At 34.8% G+C, this 27,180-nt stretch overlaps 1 protein-coding gene and 1 pseudogene across 1 annotated transcript; one reads left to right on the top strand and one right to left on the bottom strand.

The window, feature by feature from the left end:
• Positions 1-25: 25 nt before the first annotated feature.
• Positions 26-5,852, top strand: LOC120169700 (protein MEI2-like 5). The gene is made up of 13 exons (XM_039177819.1): positions 26-227; positions 1,002-1,045; positions 1,134-1,274; positions 1,348-1,814; positions 2,213-2,371; positions 2,474-2,590; positions 2,683-2,834; positions 3,348-3,439; positions 3,535-4,465; positions 4,575-4,659; positions 4,750-4,818; positions 4,990-5,169; positions 5,315-5,852. The coding sequence occupies exons 2-13, from the start codon at positions 1,015-1,017 to the stop codon at positions 5,435-5,437; spliced, it is 2,547 nt and encodes an 848-aa protein (XP_039033750.1). The 5' UTR covers positions 26-227; positions 1,002-1,014; the 3' UTR covers positions 5,438-5,852.
• Positions 5,853-6,020: 168 nt separating this feature from the next.
• LOC120169699 lies at positions 6,021-26,028 on the bottom strand (annotated as a pseudogene).
• Positions 26,029-27,180: the final 1,152 nt, after the last annotated feature.

Here is a 27,180-nt window from a genome sequence, read left to right as displayed (position 1 = left end):
AATGAATTAAAAATTACTTATAAAACCCCATTAAAGTCTTATAAAGAGGGATTGAGAAAGCAAAGAACTTTTTACTTCAAATTCTCTCTCTCTTTACGGCTCTCCCCCCCCCCTCTCTCTCTTTGTTTTGTTTGTTTGCGTGTGATCGTGGCAGGGAGCTTTGTATTGAGGAAAAATCAGTTAATTATTTCTTCTTTTTAATTTTCACATTCTTGAACCTCATTCAGGTAATCTATTTTTCAATCTTATTGTTGTTTTATATTCAATTTGTTGTTTTGGTGGGGTTTTTAAGATTATTTTGAATAATTTGAAGCTAGTTTGTTTTCTTGGGTTTAATGTGAATTAGGTTTTTGCTTTTGAGCAAGTAAATTTGATTCTTGGTATTAAAGTTAGAATCTTTTTTTATTAAGTTTTCTGGGTTTTGTTTGTCTTTTGAGTTTGTCCTTGGATGATATTTGTTTTTGGATATTAAAGAGTAATTTGATTGCTATCTTAGGACTGTTGCTCAAAAACACTGAATTTTTAGCTTTTATACTAACAATTTATTATTTTATTGATTGCCGTTTGGACCCTTTTTATAATCTTTATTTTGCTCAAAACACTGAATTTTAATCTTTTTTTCTTCGACTCTGGGTTTTGGAATTGGTCTCACTTTGGAATTAGAATTTAAGTTATTGGTTTGATTGAATAGATAAAAAAAGATGAGTCCTTTGAATTTTACTTATACTTGAATTCCAATTGGAATTTGGAAGTATTCAACCTTTTTAGGCTTTAAGGATCTGGATATTTTGTGATATTATTATACCACGTGTCATGGTTTGAGGTTCTTTGAGAGTTAATTTTGCAGGCCGTTGATTTTGACTTTATATTGAACTTTTCGTTGCTCCCTTCAGAACAACTTTGAGATTATGTTTCTTGCTGTTCTTAGTAGTAATATTAGTCGTCAAGCATGCAATGCTCAGTGTCAAGGTTGATATGTTTTGTTCCCTTGTTATTGGCAGAGAAGGTGATGCAATGATGCAGTCCGCTGGAAATTCGGCTTCAGGTAGTTTTACAATTTGTTCACTTTATGCTGCCAATATAGGATGTGTGTTTTCTCATTTAATTGGTCTCGTTAATCATGTGTGGTCTAGATCCTACTAAGTTTCCAACGGAAAAGGAATCTAAGAAAGTGGAAAGGGCTTGGGGAATTTTACCTGGTTCTGATGTCTATCATGCCTCAAGTGATGCCACCCTTTTTTCTAGCTCGTTGTCTGTTCTTCCGCATGAAAAGTGTAAGTGTCAGCAGTTGTTTAAAGTTTATCTACTGTATTAAGGAAAGGCTGACCTGATTTTTACCACATGCAGTGAACTTAAATGACACAGATAATAATAATCACTCTGTTGATTGTGTAACTTCTGATCTAAATAACTTACATCAAGATGAGGAAAGCAATGATCCACTTGGGAACATTGAAGCTCATGCACATGGAAACTTGCCTGATGATGAGAATGAGCTTTTAGCAGGCATAATGGATGATTTTGACTTAAGTGGGTTGCCATATTCGGTGGAAGATTTAGAGGAATACGATCTATTTGGTAGCGGTGGAGGTATGGAATTGGAAACTGATCCACAAGAGAGCCTGGCCATGGATATGTCGAAATTGAGTTTTTCTGATGCTGTTGTTGGAAACGGCATGCCCCATCACGGCCTTCCAAATGGTGGTGGAACTATAGCTGGGGAACATCCATATGGAGAACATCCTTCAAGGACATTATTTGTTCGGAATATAAATAGCAATGTTGAGGATTCAGAACTTGGAGCCCTTTTTGAGGTAATTAGTTCTAAATATTCTTTCTGATGGCATTTCTTGTCACCTTCTTAGGGCTGCTGTGTTAAGGGCATTCTGCTTTTGGAAATACTTTCATTATTTTGTCTCTTACATATATGCATTGTTTGAAATTGTAATACATTGCTACCAGAAGTAGTATTGTAGGTTTTAGATGCTGGATTCGCCTAGTCAATCTGATTTGAAACTTTCCTGTTTTTCAAGTTAAAAGTATTGCATGGAGCAATTTGAAGTTGGAATTATATTGTCCCTCAATTTTAGAATGGAACTTTGAATTGTTAGGCTATGGTTATGGATGCAAACCTGTATTGCTTGGGTTTTGACAACTACAGGTCATTTCCTATCTTTTCTGATCCAGCTGCTTCATTTCCCCTCCTTTGCAGCAATATGGTGATATTAGAACTCTGTATACAGCATGCAAACATCGTGGCTTTGTGATGATATCCTATTATGACATTCGTGCTGCTCGAACAGCTATGCGTGCATTACAGAACAAGCCACTAAGGCGGAGAAAACTTGACATCCACTTCTCGATTCCTAAGGTTTAGAGCATTTTTATTCCCCCAAATAATTTGTTTTGCCACGGTTTTGTTTTTATTAACGTGTTTCCCTTATATTTTTTCCCCCAACTTATACTACACTAGGATAATCCATCAGAGAAGGATGTTAATCAAGGAACCTTAGTAGTTTTTAATTTGGATCCCTCAGTTTCAAATGAAGATCTTTGTCAAATATTTGGAGTTTATGGCGAGGTTAAAGAGGTGATATTTTTTTCTTTTTTCAAAATGTTTCCTTGCTTAAAGCATGAGATTGTGTGTTCAGCATTTCTGAAGTATTCATTACTTAAAAGCAGATAAGGGAAACGCCGTACAAGCGACACCATAAGTTCATTGAATTCTATGATGTTAGAGCTGCAGAACAAGCTCTGAAGTCACTAAATAGAAGTGATATAGCTGGTAAACGTATTAAGCTTGAGCCTAGTCGCCCTGGAGGAGCTCGTCGTAAGTACGTATTAAGCGACACCATAAATCTTGATTTACTTCAGAAAAGAAGTTTTTTCCTCATTGGTTTTGGCACTATGATAGCATTGGAATTGTGCCTTTTTTTTAATGTGACCTGATAATGTTTTGCTACTTGCTCTTTTACTGGTACTAGGGCATGGAAGCTAATCAATTTCTGCCTGTGCATGCAGTTTTTCTCTAGCTCTCACTTTTATTTAGTATGCTATGCTTCGATATTAACTGGAAATGGTAAATTAGTGTTAGATCATGTGCACAAACGATGAGAACTACTTCAGTTGTGTCCTTGTTAAAGTGCAGTTAGATGGATCCTTTATCTTGGCTGCCGCATGCTTGACTTTGTCAAACTTTTACTATTTATTCTTTTTAATTTTTTTAAAATCTTTCTTCATTCTGTGTTTACCATCTGGTAGAATTTGTTTGTTTGATTTCTTGCTTTGTTGTTTTCGGAAGTATAGCAATAATGGAAATTTCACTGGTCATCTTTTTCAACTTATAGCTTGATGTTGCATATGAATCAAGAGCTTGAACAAGATGAATCTTGGAGTTTCAGACAGCAAGTTGGTTCCCCAATAACCAATTCTCCTCCAGGTAGGGCTGTTTGAGCTACATTATATTATTTGAGTGCATATGGCTTGATTGTGTATATATTTTGTAAACCGAGGATGTTGCAATTTTCCTGACAGGCAGCTGGGCACAGTTTAACAGTCCTATAGAGCGTAGTCCAATGCATTCTATTAGCAAGTCCCCTGTTTTGGGGACCATGAGCCCAACAACCAGCAACCAATTATCTGGCTTGGCTTCTATCCTGCATCCTCAATTGTCAAGCTCAATGAAAGTTGCACCAATTGGAAAGGACCAAGCAAGGGGTAGTCTTGTAGAGCATGCATTAGCTGGTACAAATTCAACCCATGGATCTGGGTTTCAACTTTCCCACTCTTTGCCAGAGTCAAAGTTGAGCCAATACCATGGAACAATACCTACTTTTAGTCCGTCAAATGGTTCTAGGATGGAAAGAATGTCTGGGCCACAGTTTCTTTGGGGAAATACAAATTCATTTACAGATCGCACAAATTCTTCAGTCTGGCCAACCTCATCTTTGGAACGTCCATTTTCATCTAATGGAAATGGCCATGGCTTTCCATACTCAGGTCGGCAAGGATCTTTCTCATCCCAACACCTCCACCATCATCACATTGGTTCTGCACCCTCTGGTGTTCCGCTGGAAAGGCACTTTGGTTTCTTCCCAGAATCATCAGATACTTCATTCATGAGCCCTGCTACATTTGGAGGCTTGGGTGTAGGCCACAATGATGGAGGTTTTATGGTTAATATGGGTACTCATGCTGCAATGAATTCAGGTATTGGCATTCCTCGGAATGCATCTGAGAATGGTTCGTCAAGTATGAGAATGATGTCTTCACCTAGGTTGAGTCCTGTATACCCAGGAATGCTGCCCAACAGTATGGAGGGGATGGCTGAGTTTGGCCGGAGAAGACGGGTTGAAAATAACCGCACCCAGTTGGATAACAAAATGCAGTTTCAGCTGGACCTGGATAAAATTATTAGTGGAGAAGATACTCGAACAACTCTGATGATAAAAAATATTCCAAATAAGTCAGTCCATCATCTATAATCTTCTGGTTTATGAATATTGAATATGTATCGATGTGTTTGAAGTATTGATGCCTTTACCTGACAATTTCTTTTTCATTATGATCCTCAGGTATACCTCAATGATGTTGCTAGCTGCCATTGATGAAAGCCACCAGGGTACTTATGATTTTCTCTATTTGCCCATAGATTTTAAGGTAATTTCTTTGGCACCCTAATTTGCAGTTTAGACCATTTAGTTTTTTAAGTTCAATTGCAACTGATGGATATTCTCTTTTATGATGCAGAATAAGTGCAATGTGGGCTATGCCTTTATCAATATGCTATCTCCTTCGCACATTATACCGTTTTATGAGGTAACATATTTTCAACTTTTATGCGTTAGATACTTAGGTGCATTCAGGATGGTTGGGTTTAACCCTTTTTAAGAGAACCTGTGCTTATTATTAAAGCGAAGGGCAAGCTTGTAATTGATGCCTTGGAATGTTTTTCTTTGCATTGATTTTTATGTTAACTACCTTATGCAGGCATTTAATGGAAAGAAGTGGGAGAAGTTTAATAGTGAGAAAGTTGCTTCTTTGGCATATGCTCGAATCCAGGGAAAAGCTGCTCTTGTTGCCCACTTCCAGAATTCAAGCTTGATGAATGAAGATAAGCGCTGCCGCCCCATTCTCTTTCACTCTGAGGGGCCAGATGGTGATGATCAGGTGGATTACTATAAGTTCCTAAGTGCTTCCATAACTTATTTATTTTGACCATTTTTTAATCCGAGTATAAGATGCCATCTTTTTATTAAAGACTTAATTTTTATAGTTACAATGACCTTTATTTTTCTTTTTTCCTTTTTTGTAGGGTATTCCAGAGCACTTGCACTCTAGTTTGAATATCATACGCCAGCCAAACGGGCTGCCCTTGGGTGATTCTTCTGGTAGCCCCAAAAGGAAAGATGCTGGCGAGGAGCTTGAAATGTTTTAACAGCCTAAGATCAGGTGGTTGCCCTTGTACCAAATTCATAGGGGGGCGATGAAGTCTAACTTATCCGTACATAATCGACCCTAAAAGTATGGGAAGAGGTGAATCCGCTATTTACAGGATGCAGATTTTGTGTAGTCTTAAAGACTCTTGGAAGCTAGCTGAGCATTTTGAACTTGGAAACGCATTTGAGAGGATGTAGGGTTATGCATCTTTCTCCTCTCTATTTTGGGGGGTCTTTTTTGGTTTTTCAAAACGGAACATGCGTAGTGGGAGTTGAGGTTTTGATGGCTAGGGCTGTAACATTAGTGCCATTAACAGAAAATTGTATAGTTCGGAATACAGACTTTGTTTTTGTTTATCACATAATTTGGTTCTCTTGTGAAATGAATGTAATTGACAATGTTTGATTATGGTCTATGCCAGGTGACACTGAGCATGCTCTTTTTATCTCAGGGGAAATACATCTAAATTGTGATTTGTTTCCAGTTATGTCATGTTTCTTGGATTCTGGATATAATGAATGTTATTGCGATCATCGGAAGAAATTATTTTGATATAAGCAGGTTAACTTTTACAGTCATTATTTCACAAATCTCTTGGGGTCTCTTACATCTCAACTGCTAGCAAATCTCAGAAGCTTCTCTCAATTTCCCTTTATACTCAGAACAAAGAAGTATATGCATATGCATGCATGCATAGGAAATTATTATTCTCCTTGTGATGCTTTTAGCCTTCCTTTCCTCGTTCTGATTTCGAGATCAACGAGGAAGTAACATCTGTTATGTTCCCGGACATACTGAACACGTCCATTCATCTTGTTTAGAAGCTTCCGTGACATGTTCAGCCCGAGTCCTTCTTGTGTCGTCCAACCATTTCCGCCTTCGTTCATTTTTTGAATAAGAGTGGAAGGAAGGCCTTTCCCTGGGTGAGTCATCCTACAGGAACAAGGAAAATGACACCATTACTCAAAGAGAACCTTCTGATAGACCAAGGAACAAAGCAATAGCAAAAACTGAGACAAACTGTGTGTTTACCTGAACTGCAATCGAACAAACTCGTTGCCATCTCGTATTAGCTTTAGACCGGGTGATATCTTGAGTTCTACCCATTCACCCGGAGATGGAGCATGCTGCACCACATTAAGCAAGAAATCTGATAGGACTAGCTGGAGCCTAATCCGATCACCGTATAGGGATAGTGTTTTGATTTCCTTCAGAGTTTCATGGAGAAGTTGTAAGTTCCTTTCTTTTAGCAAAATCATGACTTGACTGACGACGGTGTCAAGAACATTCCCTAGAACGAATTCTTCCATGCTTAGCTCTCTGCTCCTTCAAACAATTTACACATCAGTAGTATTACGGTACTCTTCAAACCAGGGGGAAAACATAATCACTCGTTGATAGTTTCTCATAGATTTTAGCAAAACGAACAAACCGGAGTAATGTCGAGACTTCAAGGGTTGAATCATTAAGATCATGGAACTGAATTGAGACTTACCCTTCATCAATGCTTCCCAAGTCCATATCCTGAATTATTGCCAAGATCTGTCTTTCGCAAGCATCGCTGGTCTCAAGGAATTGCTTCTGATTTTCGGAAATAGGTGTAGTTTCTAGAAGTTTATGTGTAAATCTAATACCGTTCAGAGGATTTCTCATCTCCTGTCGCGTGTAAACTAAGTGCCTGGGTTTCTAAAACAACTTGTTCTCTTGCTTGTGTTCACTAGCCCTGTGCATGCCAGGCTCAATGATCTGTAAAAAGTAGAAACAGCCAATTATGTTCCCATCGGCAATGGTCCGCTTGTTTTTTTTTGTTGGATAATTTTATTTTATTACCCAACGAATCAAGAACTACTACAAAAATAACCGATCACAAAAATCATATGTACACCATACTTACAAGACAAAATATCGGTTAATCAATACCCTAAGAATTACATAGAGAAATATTGATACTATCAGACATATTAATATTAGCCCCCCTCAGTTTGGTAGAAACAGAATCTTTGATACAAGCAAAAAGGTCGTTAGCAGTCCTTGTACATCCTCGGAAAATTCGTCTATTGCATTCCTCCCATAGCACATAGATTTTGGCACACCAAGCAATCTTTAAAATGGTTGAGAGAAGAGATTTGCCTTTCCAGTTATTGCTTGCCCATGTGATCATGTCTTCCCCGGTTGAAAGTGGTTTCTTTAACCCATTATGAAGCAATATTGAGTCCCATAAATTAGCAGCCAGTGGACAATCAAAGAATAAGTGAGACCGAGTTTCCATCATTCCGTTGCAAAGCACACAATTCCCCAAAGTGGTAATTCCCATTCGCTAAAGTCGATCCCGGGTCGGGAGTCGATCAAGAATAGCCATCCATGCTATAATACTATGTTTCGGAATATGATAAGGGTACCAAATCAAAGGATGCCATTTTACTTTGTCTCCATTCAATCTAATTTCCAGCCAAATATGTTTGGCGGTGATAGTATGATTCGTGATAGCAGGGTAAGCTTCGGGCCGAAGCTTTAGAATCCTATTGAAGCTCCAGCTGAAATTGGGACTTCCTTCGATGTGCCAGAAATCTTTCTCCTTTAATACATTACTTTTGATCCAGGCAACCCATAACGATCCCTCACCTGCTAGGATGTTCTTGATAAGTTTGATTATGCAAGCTTTGTTCCAAAGTTTCAAGTTTTTCAATCCTCCACAAAATTTCCTTTTCTATCAAAAAGTCCTAACGGGAGCTTCTTGGAATCCAATCCGCTTATTCCTTGATACAACAGGATCATGAATCTAGTCATTGAGTCGTGACTTTTGAGCTGACATAAACCACCAAAGATTTCTCCTGCCAGCATTTTTCCTATGACCTTACTTCTGCTGCAGCCGGTCAGTTTTTCCATGGCTACATTTCACTCAGAACAACAGGAGTTCTCATCGAAAGCAAATATCGGAGGTATCAAAGGGCTAAGACTTTGTATGATAGCTCTATAATCTCCTTGCAAACGGATGAATTTATCCATCACAACTCTCTCAGAAGTAATATCTTGACCCACAAAACACACACCAACAACATCATTTGTGTAATCCCTGCTTGTGCAGGCATTCACCACAATATAAACAACTGAGTTCTTCGGATGAAGCCCAAAATTTTTGAGTTTTATCTCGATATTCTTGTCTTCCTAACCTGGATTTTATTAGGCAAAAATGAGATACCGTGTCATTTGAAACATGTAAATAACCATGTTGGAAGATATTATGAAACAGCAAGGACATCAAATGCACAAACTGTACATCGAATCAAATATGAAAGAAAAAACAAGTGCAGAACTGTGTTTGAGATTACCTTACAAAGCTCTTCCTAGGAGATTGTTAAACACCTCTCGTGAATCTTCATGAACATCGACCAGGAGTTTCCCGATTGCATCATCGGCTTGTAAACCTGTCAACTCTGCAATTTTCGCATTTCAGCTGTTTATGAGACCAACTGCATCAACTCCAAATACTGGAGCTGTTCCAGTCTCGATCAATCTAGCCATTTCGTATGCCACTGAGCTAAGTTCTTTGATTCCCTGCATCTCGGTTTCGTTCTGCTGGCCATAACCTAACACCTTGGAGCATTATAAGCTGTAAAGAGTGAATAGCATTAATTTCAGGAATCTCCCAAGGCAAACTTTACTTTTCACCACTTCAAGAAAAGCATTAAACGAGGATCTCGGATGCATTCTTCCACCATCATCCTTGTCCTCCAGGTGATGCTTGGCTCCTCCCCATTTCACTTCCTTGGCAGTGTGAGACCTGAACCAGAACAAGAAATCCTTGGAAATGATTCGGGCAGTAGCCATGCCGCAAACCGCATCACCTAGAAAAACAACACCGGGGTAGCCAGCGTCAGCCAAACTATCGGTACTCAATCCAGTAGAATCCTCATGAGTGGTGAGCAGCCAGTCAGCTATATCTGTAACATCCCAAACTATGGGTTAGTGACTTAATTATAAAGTTTCAGAATTTGGTGATTAAAGTAGAAGAATGGATTAGTTCAATGATTTATCTGGAAATAAATCCTAAAAGTTGTTAGTAATTATTAAAGGAATTAAAGGGCAAAATGGTATTTTTATCTAAAAGATAAAAATCTTATCTCTTTATTAAGAGATAAGCATGTAGGGAGATATTTCTCCAGAACTTCTTCTCCTTCTTCTTCCTCTCCTCCCGTATCTCCAAGCTCAAAGGTGAGTCTTCTACTTAGTTAATTATTTGTTAAGTTTAAGATTGGGTTTTGATCATTAGATGATAACTAAGCTTAAGGAAAGCTTAAGTTATCTTAAGATCAAAAGATAAAGGAGATAGAGAAGATTAAAGATTAGAGGTTCTTGAATGAAATATTGGAATAGAGTTCATAACAAGAATTGAAAGTTGGATTTGACTTGTTATCAATCTAAGTAAGAGATATGAAGTAGTAGAATTGGATTTGAAACATGTTGCAAAATTGATGTAATTATTGAATTACATATGGAAGATAGGATTTTGAGGTTTAACATGAAATAAATGAATATAGATTGGTTTAAGTATGTGTACTAGAGTTAAGACTGAAAAAGGGGATGAAACATGAAGGATTTAATCCAAAATGAATGAATTTTCTGTAACATCCCAAATTATGGGTTAGTGACCAAATTGTAAAGTTTCAGAATTTGATGACTAAAGTAGAAGAATTAAGTAGTTTAATGATTATTGGATATATATGATGAAGGTTATTTAGTAATTATTAAAGGAAATAAAGGGTAAAATGGTCATTTGATCATTTAAGGAAAAAAATGGAATTATATACACGTGGAAAGGGAGAGAATTCTCTAGAGTTCTCTTCTCCTTTCTTCTTCTTCTTCACGTGAAGCCAAGAGCAAAGGTAAGTTTAATTTAGCTTTTGATTTCTTAAAAGTTTTAAGTTGGATTTGAGTATTTGAGGGTTATATAAGCTTAAGGAAAACTTATATAAGTTTAAAACACCAAAGAGATAGAATTAGAAAGGAATTTCTATTAAGGGTTTATAAATAAACTTTTGTTATAGAAAGGTTTTTGAAGTTCTAAAGTTGGATTTGACTTGCCATCAGCTTAATTAAGAAGTATTAAGTGTTAGAATTGGATTTGAAACATGTGGAAAATAGGGTATGATTCTTGAAATTCCTAAAGAGGAGAGGATATTAAGGTTAAAGATGAGATAAATGAATATTAATGAGTTTAATTATGTATATGAAAGTTAGGAATATGAAAGGGGTTGAAATATGAAGGATTTAATCCAAAAAGAAGGATTTTTCGGGTTCAAAAAGAGGTTCTGGGCAGAGTGCATCGATGCATATTCAGAGTGCACCGATGCATCAATGTTAAAAACCCAGAAATTGTTTGAAGGTGTATCGATGCATTGGTAGTGCATCGATGCACTCTTTTAAAATAAATACATCGAATGCAATTTGTGCATCGATGCATAAGTAGTGCATCGATGCATCCCATTAATAAGGAAACATCGAATGCAATTAGTGCATCGATGCATAAGGCATGCATCGATGCATCCCAGTAATAATACAACATCGAATACATTTTATGCACCGATGCATCAGTAGTGCATCGATGCATACCTTCATTAAAAGATGAAATTGACTTTTCTCTTGGTCTAAAGAGTGAACCATTAGAGTATATTAGTTATAATACTAATATAGATCTATGTATGATGATGTAGATATAGAACGTGATCCCGTTCCGGATCAATTGAAGGATTATAATCGAATCAAAGCAAAGCTAAGGTGAGTGCACATTCTCTAGTATATGAGGTTCAAGGGAAAATAAGACTTGTGATAAGTCTATTTCCAATAGTGAAAAACATGAATTCATAGAAGTATGTATTTGTTATGATTTATATGTGTGCATGGGTATATGTGTTATTGATATGAATATGGTAAGTAAAAGGGATTAATGGTGATGATAAGAATAATAATAAGGATAATGAAATGATAGGTATATGTGAATATATGTATTGATATGTTTTGTATGTATTGTAAGATGATATGTTTATGTGATAACATGATAAGATGACAATGAGTTACATGTCATATGAACACATGAGAAATGTTATGAGACATATGAAAGAGAAAGTATATGTGATACATGAGGGTGAATCCTATGTGACATATGAATATGAATTCATATGAAAAGTGACATGAATTACATGAAAGAAACTACGTGATTACATGTATATGTTAATGAAACCATGAGCTTATATGAATATATGATATGGTTACATGAATATGAAAAAGGATATAAAAGATAATGCCCATGTTATGTGTCATGAGAGCTAGGGGTATAGTTGGCATGCCAAGAGTCGAGGGTTTATGTGGTCCTTCAGGACATATATGTATTCTTTGGAACATGTGTGAAGTCTGGTGAGACACATTCTTGATCCTTGGCATATGTATATGATTCTTAAAGAATGATATGTGGTCCTTCGGGACATATATGTATTCTTTGGAACATGTGTGAAGTCTGGTGAGACATATACTTGATCCCTAGCATATTATATGATTCTTAAGGAATGATATGTGGTCCTTATGGACATTATTATATGGCACTACGGTGCAATTCTACGCGGCACTTCAGTGCAATTATATGTGGCACTTTGGTGCAATTATATGAGCTGTGGTGACAGCGTTAGTGCACAACCTCTATGTACTCGCATATCTTTAGTTCTCACATGAGTATCATGGGCTATTAAATAAATAATATTAATAAAATAATATGATAATATGTTTGTTTCCTTGTGGAATTTCATGGGTGATATTGATTGTACAAATGGTAACTTATAAGACCATGTGATGAAAGGAATCAATGATAGTGATAAAATAAGAAAGAAATGAAGATGATAATATAATTGCTTGGGTGTACGTGTTTTATGATAGTATATATATAGTGTACACGACATGATATGTATATGTGCAATTGGTTATGGTATATGTTATATGATATGGACATAAGAGATCATAGGAACATGAGATAAGATATATGAATGATAAGGACATATATGTATGCATATATTCGTTACATGTAAAAGTATGAGTGGTATGAAATGATAGTAAGAATTGTTTAGGTATGATTATTAGTTACTGTTTACCTTATATGTTTATATGCCTCACTAAGTCTTTGACTTAGCGTGTAAGTGATTTACACGTAGGTTTCGAGAAGAGGAAAGAGCAATTTGGAGCAAGAAATGTCAGTTCTCCTTACTAAAGGTCAGATCAGAAAAGATGTGAATAATATATATTTTAGTATATAAAGTTCTAGTTGGCATGTTTTCCAAAAGAATCTATTGTTTAAGCTATGAACCCTTTTATAAATGTTTCGAATAGTTATATGGAAATAATAATAAGTGAAAGATACATGCTCTGATTGGTTTTGTAATAATGAAAATGTCTTTTATGTAAACGAGTCATTTATATGTTATAAAAGTTTTAAATTACTCACTATTTTATACGAATAAATGTTTGAAAAGTCAATGTGACACTTCGGACTCGTATCCGGGTCGGATACGGGTTGGGGGTGTTACATTTAATGGTATCAGAGCTACGGTTTAGCCGATTCTAGGCTTAAATCGAAGTCATAAGTGTTTTAAAAAGTGTACATGCCAACTCAAAGTGAAAAATTCTGATCTGATAGTGTAAGGAGTATGTTGTCTTGCTAATAAAAAATAGATTATTATGTGATAATAGAAGTATGATAATAAGAGCTTCGAAAGAAGTGAAAGGTAATAAACCTGAAGGTAATAACATTCACCTACCCTGGCCAGGCAGGGAGAAGAGCGAACACCTCAGGAAATACCTGTATAAAATTTGGAAAATTATTCTTCATGATTGAAGAATGTTCTTATGTGTTTTCAATTTATACTTCTTTAACTCATAGAATGAATGTATCAAATTAGTTGATAAAGTTGCGAGCACCCAAGTTCAAGGGTGGATTTGAGGAAGGTTCTATTGTTATAGACATTTGGTTGAATGATATGATAGAAGGTTTTCATTTCTTCAAAGTGGAGATGTTGAATTGAGTAGTTTTGTTACTACTTTGGTAAGTTAGAGTATGGTGGACAATTGTCACCATAAGAACGTTAAAAGATTAAATGATGTGATTAGAATTGTATAAGAGTTCAAGAATAAGTGCATTGATGACCAGTTTATAAAACAGATGAAACTGGAATACACGATCTTGAAACAAGGGAATTACACCTTGTATGAGTATGATTATAAGTTTATTAGGCTAAGCAGAATTACTGCTGAGTTAATTCCGACTGAAAATGATACATGTGATATTTTGTTAGGACTTGCGCCTTAAATTAAAATAGTGTTACTGGTTTTGAATTTGTTATCGTTTCAAGAAATGTTTAATTGTGTTAAAGCTTTAAAGAGAAAAAGCTCAGAATGAAAAGTTTGGAGAAATAAAATCTTAGATGATTAAGAGAATTAGTGCTTCATAGAATTTTAGCATCATCAAAGAAATGTAGAGATTCTGGTTCAACTTTAAACCAGACATGAATTATTTGTATTCTCCGTCAGAGAATCAAATCAGATGAGAGTTCGACAGACTCCAACAGTAGGGTTGATCTTGAAAGATTAAACAAAGAGTTAATTGAGGATAAGTCAGGGTTAAAGACAACCCTTGTGAATTGGGTTAAAAGCTCTTTTAGAAGTTATGTAAATCGAAGCAGAAAAAGTATTGAAATCTGGTGATTTTTTTTAAACAAGTGGAGAAAACATAAGTATAAGAATGGTAAAGAATAAGGTTTTGTGCGAGTAAAGTTGACTATCAAAGTAATGAAAATGTGATAAGAAGTGATAGTTATGGATAAATATATGTGATATAAAAGAGCATGGGATTATGAAGAACATGATATGGTTTAGTTATGTATAAGACAATGCGGATTATAAAAGGATAAATGGATAAAGATCAAGGAATGGATTAAGTGTTTTGCTAGAAATTAAATAATGTGAAGGATAAGAAGTATTTTAAATGTATCAAGTGAGGTAGATATTGTTTTTGTATTTAAGATGGAAAGAGTTAGCGTGGGCTAACAAGATTATGGGACGGAATGTATTGAAATTATAAGATTTCAAGATATGGTAGGTTATGATAACCAAATATGAAGTGAATCTGGATACAGTTGTATACTGTGATTATAGTAAAGTGATAGAGTGAAGGAATTGAGGATTCAAATGTTTGAGTAAAACTAAGGATTGATAAGAAGAGTTTAAGTATGGGTACATCAATGATCAGTTTATAAATAAAGGAAGTTAGAATGTTAAGCTTGAATAATGGAAGTGAAATGGTGTATGAGATTGAATGTTTATTTGATTAGTTGAGTAAACTATTGTTGAAATAATTCCGACTGCAAAGAATGTATATGAATGGTTCGATGAAGGTAATAAAGGAGACAAGGCATAATACTGTATATGAATGAGAGTATGGGTTCAATAAGTGAATTACAATGGGTTGATTTTAACTGAAATGATGTGTAAGATTAATTTGATCAGGGCTTACGCCCTAGATTGAAAAGTTGTTATTAATTAGCTGTAATGGCATGGCTGTTAGAATTATCAGATTTGAAGGAAACATAAAGTAAGTTAATCAAATGAGATACGAATCTGGATGTGGTTGTATATTTTGATCATATAGATATGATATAGGCAAGGAGATAAATATTTATGAGTTTTAAAGAAAATTTTGAAGGAAGAAAATACAAGAAAGATACGATAAGAATGAGGTTTTGTATAAGTGAAGTTGATTAGTAAAATTATAAAGATATAATAAAGACTGGTAATCATAGATAAGTTTAAGTGATAGGAAAAGAGTATGTGAACATGAAAGAAATATATGATTGGCGTATAAGAATATTTTGAGTTATGAAGAAAATGAAAGGATGAAGTTTAAAGAATTAGATGTGATAAAGATTATGTTGAGATATAGGTTATAAGTTTAACCAGAAGTAAGAAAGGTATGTCAGGTAATATGAGAAATTGTTTAGTTATACAAAGTGTATGTTTAATCAGTTATGATGAAGATTTAAGATTATATTTCTTGGTCAATTGGATGTAGTCAGAGAAATGAATAAAGATTTATATGTATTAAGGAAGTTTTGGAATCAGTCAAGTAAGGATGAAATAAAAGTTTGGTGATTCTTGAAAGACAATTGAAGATTGACAAGGAATTTGATTGATTTATGAGTTTGAGTAATAAGAATTAATGTTATTGTCTATCTGATAAGTGACATGATAGGAGATATAAAGTAAAAAGGTAGTCGAATAATTAAAAAAATAAGAACCAAGTTATTAAAGATGATACAAAAGATTAAGTTCAGAAAGCATCATGAGAACGTTAGAAGATATGTCCTTTTCAGGATGTGCAGTGAAAATTCGAGGACGAATTTTTTTAAAAGGAGGGGAGATTTGTAACATCCCAAATTATGGGTTAGTGACCAAATTGTAAAGTTTCAGAATTTGATGACTAAAGTAGAAGAATGAAGTAGTTTAATGATTATTGGATATATATGATGAAGGTTATTTAGTAATTATTAAAGGAAATAAAGGGTAAAATGGTCATTTGATCATTTAAGGAAAAAAATAGAATTATATACACGTGGAAAGGGAGAGAATTCTACAGAGTTCTCTTCTCCTTTCTTTTTCTTCTTCACGTGGAAGCTAAGAGCAAAGGTAAGTTTGATTTAGCTTTTGATTTCTTAAAAGTTTTAAGTTGGATTTGAGTATTTGAGGGTTATATAAGCTTAAGGAAAGCTTATATAAGTTTAAAACACCAAAGAGATAGAATTAGAAAGGAATTTCTATTAACGGTTTATAAATGAACTTTTGTTATAGAAAGGTTTTTGAAGTTCTAAAGTTGGATTTGACTTGCCATCAGCTTAATTAAGAAGTATTAAGTGTTAGAATTGGATTTGAAACATGTGGAAAATAGGGTATGATTCTTGAAATTCCTAAAGAGGAGAGAATATTAAGGTTAAAGATGAGATAAATGAATATTAATGAGTTTAATTATGTATATGAAAGTTAGGAATATGAAAGGGGTTGAAATATGAAGGATTTAATCCAAAAAGAAGGATTTTTCGGGTTCAAAAAGAGGTTCTGGGCAGAGTGCATCGATGCATATTCATAGTGCACCGATGCATCAATGTTAAAAACCCAGAAATTGTTTGAAGGTGTATCGATGCATTGGTAGTGCATCGATGCACTCTTTTAAAATAAATACATCGAATGCAATTTGTGCATCGATGCATAAGTAGTGCATCGATGCATCCCATTAATAAGGAAACATCGAATGCAATTAGTGCATCGATGCATAAGGCATGCATCGATGCATCCCAGTAATAATACAACATCGAATACATTTTATGCACCGATGCATCAGTAGTGCATCGATGCATACCTTCATTAAAAGATGAAATTGACTTTTCTCTTGATCTAAAGAGTGAACCATTAGAGTATATTAGTTATAATACTAATATAGATCTATGTATGATGATTTAGATATAGAACGTGATCCCGTTCCGGATCAATTGAAGGATTATAATCGAATCAAAGCAAAGCTAAGGTGAGTGCACATTCTCTAGTATATGAGGTTCAAGGGAAAATAAGACTTGTGATAAGTCTATTTCCAATAGTGAAAAACATGAATTCATAGAAGTATGTATTTGTTATGATTTATATGTGTGCATGGGTATATGTGTTATTGATATGAATATGGTAAGTAAAAGGGATTAATGATGATGATAAGAATAATAATAAGGATAATGAAGTGATAGGTATATGTGAATATAGGAATTGATATGTTTTGTATGTATTGTAAGATGACATGTTTATGTGATAACATGATAAGATGACAATGAGTTACATGTCATATGAGCACATGAGAAATGTTATGAGACATATGAAAGAGAAAGTATATGTGATACATGAGGGTGAATCCTATATGACATATGAATATGAATTCATATGAAAAGTGACATGAATTACATGAAAGAAACTACGTGATTACATGTATATGTGAATGAAACCATGAGCTTATATGAATATATGATATGGTTACATGAATATGAAAAAGGATATAAAAGATAATGCCCATGTTATGTGTCATGAGAGCTAGGGGTATAGTTGGCATGCCAAGAGTCGAGGGTCTATGTGGTCCTTCGGGACATATATGTATTCTTTGGAACATGTGTGAAGTCTGGTGAGACACATACTTGATCCTTGGCATATGTATATGATTCTTAAGGAATGATATGTGGTCCTTCGGGACATATATGTATTCTTTGGAACATGTGTGAAGTCTGGTGAGACTCATACTTGATCCCTAGCATATGTATATGATTCTTAAGGAATGATATGTGGTCCTTATGGACATTATTATATGGCACTACGGTGCAATTCTACGCGGCACTTCGGTGCAATTATATGAGTTGTGGTGACAGCGTTAGTGCACAACCTCTATGTACTCGCATATCTTTAGTTCTCACATGAGTATCATGGGCTATTAAATAAATAATATTAATAAAATAATATGATAATATGTTTGTTTCCTTGTGGAATTTCATGGGTGATATTGATTGTACAAATGGTAACTTATAAGACCATGTGATGAAAGGAATCAATGATAGTGATAAAATAAGAAAGAAATGAAGATGATAATATAATTGCTTGGGTGTACGTGTTTTATGATAGCATATATATAGTGTACACGACATGATATGTATATGTGCAATTGGTTATGGTATATGTTATATGATATGGACATAAAAGATCATAGGAACATGAGATAAGATATATGAATGATAAGGACATATATGTATGCATATATTCGTTACATGTAAAAGTATGAGTGGTATGAAATGATAGTAAGAATTGTTTAGGTATGATTATTAGTTACCGTTTACCTTATATGTTTATATGCCTCACTAAGTCTTTGACTTAGCGTGTAAGTGATTTACACGTAGGTTTCGAGAAGAGGAAAGAGCAATTTGGAGCAAGAAAGGTCAGTTCTCCTTACTAAAGGTCAGATCAGAAAAGATGTGAATAATATGTATTTTAGTATATAAAGTTCTAGTTGGCATGTTTTCCAAAAGAATCTATCGTTTAAGCTATGAACCGTTTTATAAATGTTTCGAATAGTTATATGGAAATAATAATAAGTGAAAGATACATGCTCTGATTAGTTTTGTAATAATGAAAATGTCTTTTATGTAAACGAGTCATTTATATGTTATAAAAGTTTTAAATTACTCACTATTTTATACGAATAAATGTTTGAAAAGTTAATGTGACACTTCGGACTCGTATCCGGGTCGGATACGGGTTGGGGGTGTTACATTTTCGGGTTCAAAAAAGAGGTTCTGGGTAGAGTGCATCGATGCACATTCATAATGCATCGATGCATCAAGGTTAAAACCCAGAAATCGTTTGAAGGTGTATCAATGCACAGGAAGTGCATCGATGCACTCTTTTAAAATAAAAAACATCGAATGCAATTCATGCATCGATGCATAAGTAGTGCATCGATACATACCAGTAATAATACAACATCGAATGCATTTTATGCACCGATGCATCAGTAGTGCATCGATGCATACCTTCATTAAAAGATGAAATTGACTTTTCTCTTGGTCTAAAGAGTGAACCATTAGAGTATATTAGTTATGATACTGATATAGATCTATGTATGATTATGTAGATATAGAACGTGATCCCGTTCTGAATCAACTTAAGGATTAGAATCGAATCAAAGCAAAGCTAAGGTGAGTGCAATTTAATTTGTATTATATTATTGAATAAACATTTGGCTTACTATGAGCCAGTGATGAAGTTACTATGGTAAGAAGTAACTCCTAAAATGTTATTTGATTGGTGATCAATGTTATGATTTTTGTGATTATGAGATATATATGTTATATGGAAAGTATATGTGAAATAAGATATGAGCTTATATGAATATGTGATATGAATAAAGCTATAAGAAATGATTTATGTGAATACATGCATTTGTGATGCGTGTTATATGATATTAGATATATGTTTACACATACATATGGTATGTGACCGAAGAGAATGAACATGTGATTATAAGATCAATGATTACACGTACATTTGGTACGTGACTGAAAAGAAAATATATATGTTCATAAGAGAAATGATATGAATAAGTAAATTGAACTGTTATGAATGTTAATGCCCATGTTATGTGATAAGAGAGCTAGTGGTATAGTTGGCATGCCAAGGGTCGAGGGTTTACCTATGTTCTTCGGGACATATGGACTGTTTACCTATGTTCTTCGGGACATATGGACTGTTTACCTAGGTTCTTCGGGATCTATGGACTGGTCCTTCGGGACGAATACTGAACTAAGGTTCGGTGCCCCATGAGGGAATCGATACAAGCTGTGGTGACAGCATTGGTGCACAACCTCAATGTACTCACATACCTTAAGTTCTCAATAGTGTACATGGGCTAATAAAGAGATCAAACAAACATACTGAATGTGATATGTATACGATGGGTTTATAAATGGTTATCAAAGGTAAGTGGTTTGAAATGTGTTACATGAACCATATGATGTTATGTGTGTTTCTTAATGATAATGATGGTATATGTTTATGTATGCTTTATGTTATATGAAATATTATATGTTTTATATGCCTTACTAAGTCTATGACTTAGCGTGTAAGTGATTTACACGTAGGTACCTAGAAACGAGAAGAACAAGAATAGAAGTGGCAAAGACAGTATCATTACTAGAAGATCAGATCAGAAGTAATTGACAAAGTATGTACTTGGTTATGTATAGAATGTTGGCATGTAATAAGTGTTAATTATGAATACTCTGATTGATTTTGTATTTTATGGTCTTATGTAAATTAATGTATTTCGTTTTAATGAAAGTTTTAAAAATTCACGGGATTTTCTATAAGAGTCAAAGTTTGAAAAGTCAATGTGACACCTCAGGCTTGTATTCGGGTTGGATATGAGTTAAGGGTGTTACATTTAATGGTATCAGAGCTACGGTTTAGTCGATTCTCGGCATAAACTGAAGTCTAGAGTGTCTTATAAGGTATACATGCCAACAAAATAGTGAAAACTTCTGATCTGATGGAATAGTAAGTATGCTGTTTTGCTAATAGAACTATATGGTCGTATTTTTATAGATGTCCGAACAAGGTAGTTCTAGGAATGAAGCGGGAGATGATAAACTCGCTGAAAATAGTAATTCACCTGCCCTTGCCAGGCAAGGTGAAGAACAGTCACCTACTGGAGTGCCTGTACAAGATCAAGATGTTTTCTTCAGGACGTTGGACGTTATTCTGACACGTTTTCAACCTCCTACTTTCTCTACTCAGAAGATGAATGTCTCAAAGGAATTAAAGAGATTAGAAGCTCCTGAATTCAAAGGTGAAGTTGAGGAAGGTCCTGTTGTTGCGGACCTTTGGCTCAATGATGTGAAAATAATGTTAGATGGACTCCACTGTTCTGATGTGGAAAAGTTAGATGGAGTGGTCTCCTTGCTTTGTGGGCAAGCGAGAATCTGGTGGACAAATGTCACTCTGAGAATGACAAATGACCAAGTGATCTGGTCCTTGTTCTTAGAAGAATTTAAGCACAAGTATATAGGAGACCAGTTTATCAGACAAATGAAGCAAGAATTCTTAAATCTAAAGCAATTAGATTTCACTGTATATGAATATGAGTGTGAATTTAACAAGTTAAGTCGTTTTACGGCCGAGTTAATTCCAACAGAGAAGGATGCGTGTGAATGATTTGTAGAGGGCTTGCGCCCGAGATTGAAAGAAATGTTAATAGTGTTGAACTTGTCTTCGTTTCAAGAAATCGTAAATCGTGCTAAAGCTCTAGAGAGAGCTCAGAATGAAAGGTTTAAGGATCAAAGAACCCAATCATCTAAAAGAATTGGGGCTTCATCGAGTTCTGCACCATTCAAGAGAGGTAGAGATTTTGGTTTTCAGTCTCAGGCAAGATCTGGATCGGTAGTATCCTCCGTTAGAGAATCAAATCAAATGAAAGTGAGACAGACTCAGTCAGTACGATCTGATGAGGACAGAACACAAAAGAGACGTTGTCAGACTTGTGGAAAATACCATGGTGGAATATGTAGAATCGTTTCTGGAGCTTGTTTTCGATGTGGTGAAACGGGACATTTCGTAAGAGATTGTCCATTAGGAACAAAAGAGTCAGTACAATCGGAGCGATATGCTTCGATGTCTCAGAGAGGAAGAGGTAGAGGCAGAAGCCAACTTGAATCCTCTACTCAATAGGAAATACGCTCCACTGCTCGAGTGTATAATATTAATACTAATGAAGATTTTAATGATCCAGAGATAATAGCATGTACTTTTCTACGATATAATAGATACATTATACTATTGTTTGATATGGGTTTGCATATTCATTGATTAGAAGTAATTTTGTGAAATAATTGAGAATGTAATTAGAATTTTTTTATAGTGATGTAGTAATGACAACTTTATTAGGGCAGAGTGCTCGAGTAAGTAGGATATGTTGAAGGTGTCCCATTAGAATTAAAGGAAAAAGTTAATGGAAGAATTAAGCAATGAAGTGAAGTTTATGATATCACGAAAGATTTATTGAAGAAGTAATAGGTGAAAATGAATAGTAGAATTATATAAAGTATTTTAGCTCCTTGTGCAATGAAAATTCGAGGACGAATTTTCTTATAAAGAGGGGAGAGTTGTAATATCCCAAACTATGGGTTAGTGACTTAATTGTAAAGTTTCAGAATTTGGTGATTAAAGTAGAAGAATGGATTAGTTCAATGATTTATCTGGAAATAAATCCTAAAAGTTGTTAGTAATTATTAAAGGAATTAAAGGGCAAAATGGTCTTTTTATCTAAAAGATACAAGTCTTATCTCTTTATTAAGAGATAAGCATGTAGGGAGATATTTCTCCAGAACTTCTTCTCCTTCTTCTTCCTCTCCTCCCGTATCTCCAAGCTCAAAGGTGAGTCTTCTACTTAGTTAATTATTTGTTAAGTTTAAGATTGGGTTTTGTTCATTAGATGATAACTAAGCTTAAGGAAAGCTTAAGTTATCTTAAGATCAAAAGATAAAGGAGATAGAGAAGATTAAAGATTAGAGGTTCTTGAATGAAATATTGGAATAGAGTTCATAACAAGAATTGAAAGTTGGATATGACTTGTTATCAATCTAAGTAAGAGATATGAAGTAATAGAATTGGATTTGAAACATGTTGCAAAATTGATGTAATTATTGAATTACATATGGAAGATAGGATTTTGAGGTTTAAGATGAAATAAATGAATATAGATTGGTTTAAGTATGTGTACTAGAGTTAAGACTGAAAAAGGGGATGAAACATGAAGGATTTAATCCAAAATGAATGAATTTTCGGGTTCAAAAAAGAGGTTCTGGGCAGAGTGCATCGATGCACATTCATAATGCATCGATGCATCAAGGTTAAAACCCAGAAATCGTTTGAAGGTGTATCGATGCATAGGAAGTGCATCGATGCACTCTTTTAAAATAAAAAACATCGAATGCAATTCATGCATCGATGCATAAGTAGTGCATCGATACATACCAGTAATAATACAACATCGAATGCATTTTATGCACCGATGCATCAGTAGTGCATCGATGCATACCTTCATTAAAAGATGAAATTGACTTTTCTCTTGGTCTAAAGAGTGAACCATTAGAGTATATTAGTTATGATACTGATATAGATCTATGTATGATTATGTAGATATAGAACGTGATCCCGTTCTGAATTAACTGAAGGATTATAATCGAATCAAAGCAAAGCTAAGGTGAGTGCAATTTAATTTGTATTATATTATTGAATAAACATTTGGCTTACTATGAGCCAATGATGAAGTTACTATGGTAAGAAGTAACTCCTAAAATGTTATTTGATTGGTGTTCAATGTTATGATTTGTGTGATTATGAGATATATATGTTATATGGAAAGTATATGTGAAATAAGATATGAGCTTATATGAATATGTGATATGAATAAAGCTATAAGAAATGATTTATGTGAATACATGCATTTGTGATGCGTGTTATATGATATTAGATATATGTTTTTACACATACATATGGTATGTGACCGAAGAGAATGAACATGTGATTATAAGATCAATGATTACACGTACATTTGGTACGTGACTGAAAAGAAAATATATATGTTCATAAGAGAAAGGATATGAATAAGTAAATTGAACTGTTATGAATGTTAATGCCCATGTTATGTGATAAGAGAGCTAGAGGTATAGTTGGCATGCCAAGGGTCGAGGGTTTACCTATGTTCTTCGGGACATATGGACTGTTTACCTATGTTCTTCGGGACATATGGACTGTTTACCTAGGTTCTTCGGGATCTATGGACTGGTCCTTCGGGACGAATACTGAACTAAGGTTCGGTGCCCCATGAGGGAATCAATACGAGCTGTGGTGACATCATTGGTGCACAACCTCAATGTACTCACATACATTAAGTTCTCAATAGTGTACATGGGCTAATAAAGAGATCAAACAAACATACTGAATGTGATATGTATACGATGGGTTTATAAATGGTTATCAAAGGTAAGTGGTTTGAAATGTGTTACATGAACCATATGATGTTATGTGTGTGTTTCTTAATGATAATGATGATATATGTTTATGTATGCTTTATGTTATATGAAATATTATATGTTTTATATGCCTTACTAAGTCTATGACTTAGCGTGTAAGTGATTTACACGTAGGTACCAAGAAACGAGAAGAACAAGAATAGAAGTGGCAAAGACAATATCATTACTAGAAGATCAGATCAGAAGTAATTGACAAAGTATGTACTTGGTTATGTATAGAATGTTGGCATGTAATAAGTGTTAATTATGAATACTCTGATTGATTTTGTATTTTATGGTCTTATGTAAATTAATGTATTTCGTTTTAATGAAAGTTTTAAAAATTCCCGGGATTTTCTATAAGAGTCAAAGTTTGAAAAGTCAATGTGACACATCAGACTTGTATTCGGGTTGGATATGAGTTAAGGGTGTTACAATATCTTTTACCTGTGACTCGGTTGGAGTCACACCTAGCAACCAGCATTTTCCTCCGTAGTACAGTGCAGCCCCATCACACTTCACAAGGTCCATGATATTAGGCGATTGTGTAACGATACCAAACAGGGCATCACGGAGCAGCATATCGCAGAGTAAGGTTTGAGTCCTTAGAATCTTCTTCACGGTTAGTTGTGATGCTAATTGGAGTTCCATGTATAGCTGCATTCCAATTGCCTGCATAAGAAATTCACAGGCATATAACGAAGCGGGAAAGGCACATAACGTGGAGAACTATGGTGACAGACAACCAGTCCCCAAAGCTTCGTTGAATCGTTACCATTTATAACAACTGCCATTACTAACGAGGCAATCGAGCGCATGTTTGCCATGTACTGTATGTGACATCCATGGGGAGACCTAAGGGTGGAATTCGCCAAGCAGAGATGCTGCTTCAACTCATCACTTTGAATGACCTTAACTGGACTCGCATGGAAATCGCAGATCATCCTCACACGATTCTGCTTGAACAAGAAGCGAGAAGCTTGAGGGATATCTGTTGCGGGATAAAGCAAACCCCAGTACGGCTCCAAATTCGACCTCCTGATTTCCGACACGGCTTCACCGTGGTCATCATCATGGAACTTGTACACCATAACCCTGTCACAGCCGGTAAGTTTCTGAACATCCTCCACAACCGTATCACACAACACACCGATATCACCACCAGGAAGCGACTGCAACCTAGCAATGGCCCGAACGGCGAGTTTCTGCGAGTGCACGGCACCGGCAAGCGACAATGCATGATCACCTAACCGCGCAGGCTCAAAATTGATCACAATCCCCACATCAATCCTATGCAATATAGCATAAAAAGGCTTCTGGTTGCTCCTAGAATAAACCGAAATCGGATTCAACAATGAAATCTCTCTCGACGCTGCCGCTTTAGCCAAGGAAGCACCCGATGCAGGCGTGAAGAGGCTTTTCGCATCGATCCCAATCAAACCCTTCAACCCTTTAGACTCATCCTTACTATCCAAACGCAAACCCAACAACTCAAAGCAATTCTCACTAAACCCAATGATCCCAAAACTGGGTTCTTCAATAGAAATCATACAACCAAAGGGCTGAACCAGACCACCCCTTTGGATTCTCGAAGGATAAGCCGTCATTTTTTCATCGAGCACACTTTGAGGAGGACAAATAACTGATTTTGAGTAGTTAAAGGACTTACCAGAATCACCAGATTGCTCAAACTCGGCCATGAGACCAGCATCAGCATTGTACTGAGCAATGACCTTACCTTTATCCATGGGTTTCATGTTACTCGCAGCTGATGAAGACAAAGCAGTGTTGGGTTTTTGTTGGTTGGCCTGTCTTGCTCTTTCTCCACTCCAGGCCTCCATTTTTTCTGGGAAAAAGTAGTAAGAAAATTTAGTATAAGCAAAAGCATGGTTGTTTTGTAAGAAGCAACTTTATCATCACTGTCATGCTTTAATAAAACTCACCACACGATCTTCTCCATTTTCGGGTTCATTTTATATCTTAAAAACATGATTAATTATCTGTTTTCAGTTTCCTTAATCAAGATATGTCTTGTTTAAACATGTCTTAAAACACATCTTGGGCTACTATTGTCGTACAAGTACACCATCACACACATCTCACGTCAACTTCTGTCAATTAAGACCCATTATGTTTCTCTCTGTCCTTGTTTACGAGTAAAGGTTCTTTCTTTCACCTTCTCTGATTCCCTCATCTCTTTTTTTCATTCAAAATGAATTACAGCACCTTAAAAACATATTTTTTACATAATAATTAGAATTTAAAGTTTTGAAAATAAATTTAATTTGAACTAATCGTAATCTTAATCCAAACAACTGTTTGTTGTTTGATACAAGTGAAAGGTAGAGGTTTAGGAAATGGATATGGAATTATGTAAGCACCACTTTAAGTAGATACGAGAAAGAAGAGGATACTGACTATGAAAATGAAACACGATCAGATAAGATAAGACACCAAAAATGGTTTGGTGACAATATCATAAATAAAGAATATTGAATAGTGTAGATTAAATATGAGCCACGAGTTTTTCTTATGGTACAGAATACAAAATTGTCGTTTTTTTAATGGAACATCATGAATTAAATTTTTTTGACATTATGAATGGAGTTTCATAATAATAATAAAAAGTTTATTTTTAATACAGTGAAAGAAATTTTATAATGAATTTTTATAAAATTTGTTTCGGACTCATTAGTTAATTTAGTGAAATGAAATATTAAATTTTATAAGTTAAAGAATTTAAACTTTAAGTTGTGAACGAGTAAATTATATTGAGAAAATTATTCTCATAACGAGCTTTTATATTATTCGATTCAGATTAATTAATCAATAAATCGAATATTAATGTTTAATCTAAAGAATAAAAAGTAAAAATAAAACAAATAGTTTAATGAACGAAATTATTAATTATTAATTTAATCAATTAAATTGCAAAGTTAATAATAATTAATCAGAAAAATCCAGATAAAATAAAAAATGCTATAGTGTATGATTTTTAGTTTTATTTTATGGGTTCAACGGATTATCTCATCGATTTTTAATTCGTTTGGTTCTTATACTT

The sequence above is a fragment of the Hibiscus syriacus genome, unplaced genomic scaffold (genome assembly GCF_006381635.1).
Source record: "Hibiscus syriacus cultivar Baekdansim isolate YM2019G1 unplaced genomic scaffold, ASM638163v2 tig00111769_pilon, whole genome shotgun sequence".
NCBI classification, from domain to species: Eukaryota; Viridiplantae; Streptophyta; class Magnoliopsida; order Malvales; family Malvaceae; genus Hibiscus; species Hibiscus syriacus.
Note: the sequence above shows the minus strand (reverse complement) of the source record. Positions and strands in the feature narration are given on the sequence as shown.

What these genes read in the sequence shown, in the direction of transcription:
- LOC120169700 (XM_039177819.1), top strand. Translation starts at nt 1,015, where the DNA reads ATGATGCAGTCCGCTGGAAATTCGGCTTCAG. An exon ending in ACATTATACCGTTTTATGAG is followed by an intron (nt 4,819 to 4,989) that starts GTAACATATTTT and finishes TACCTTATGCAG; the next exon opens with GCATTTAATGGAAAGAAGTG. An exon ending in GGCCAGATGGTGATGATCAG is followed by an intron (nt 5,170 to 5,314) that starts GTGGATTACTAT and finishes CCTTTTTTGTAG; the next exon opens with GGTATTCCAGAGCACTTGCA.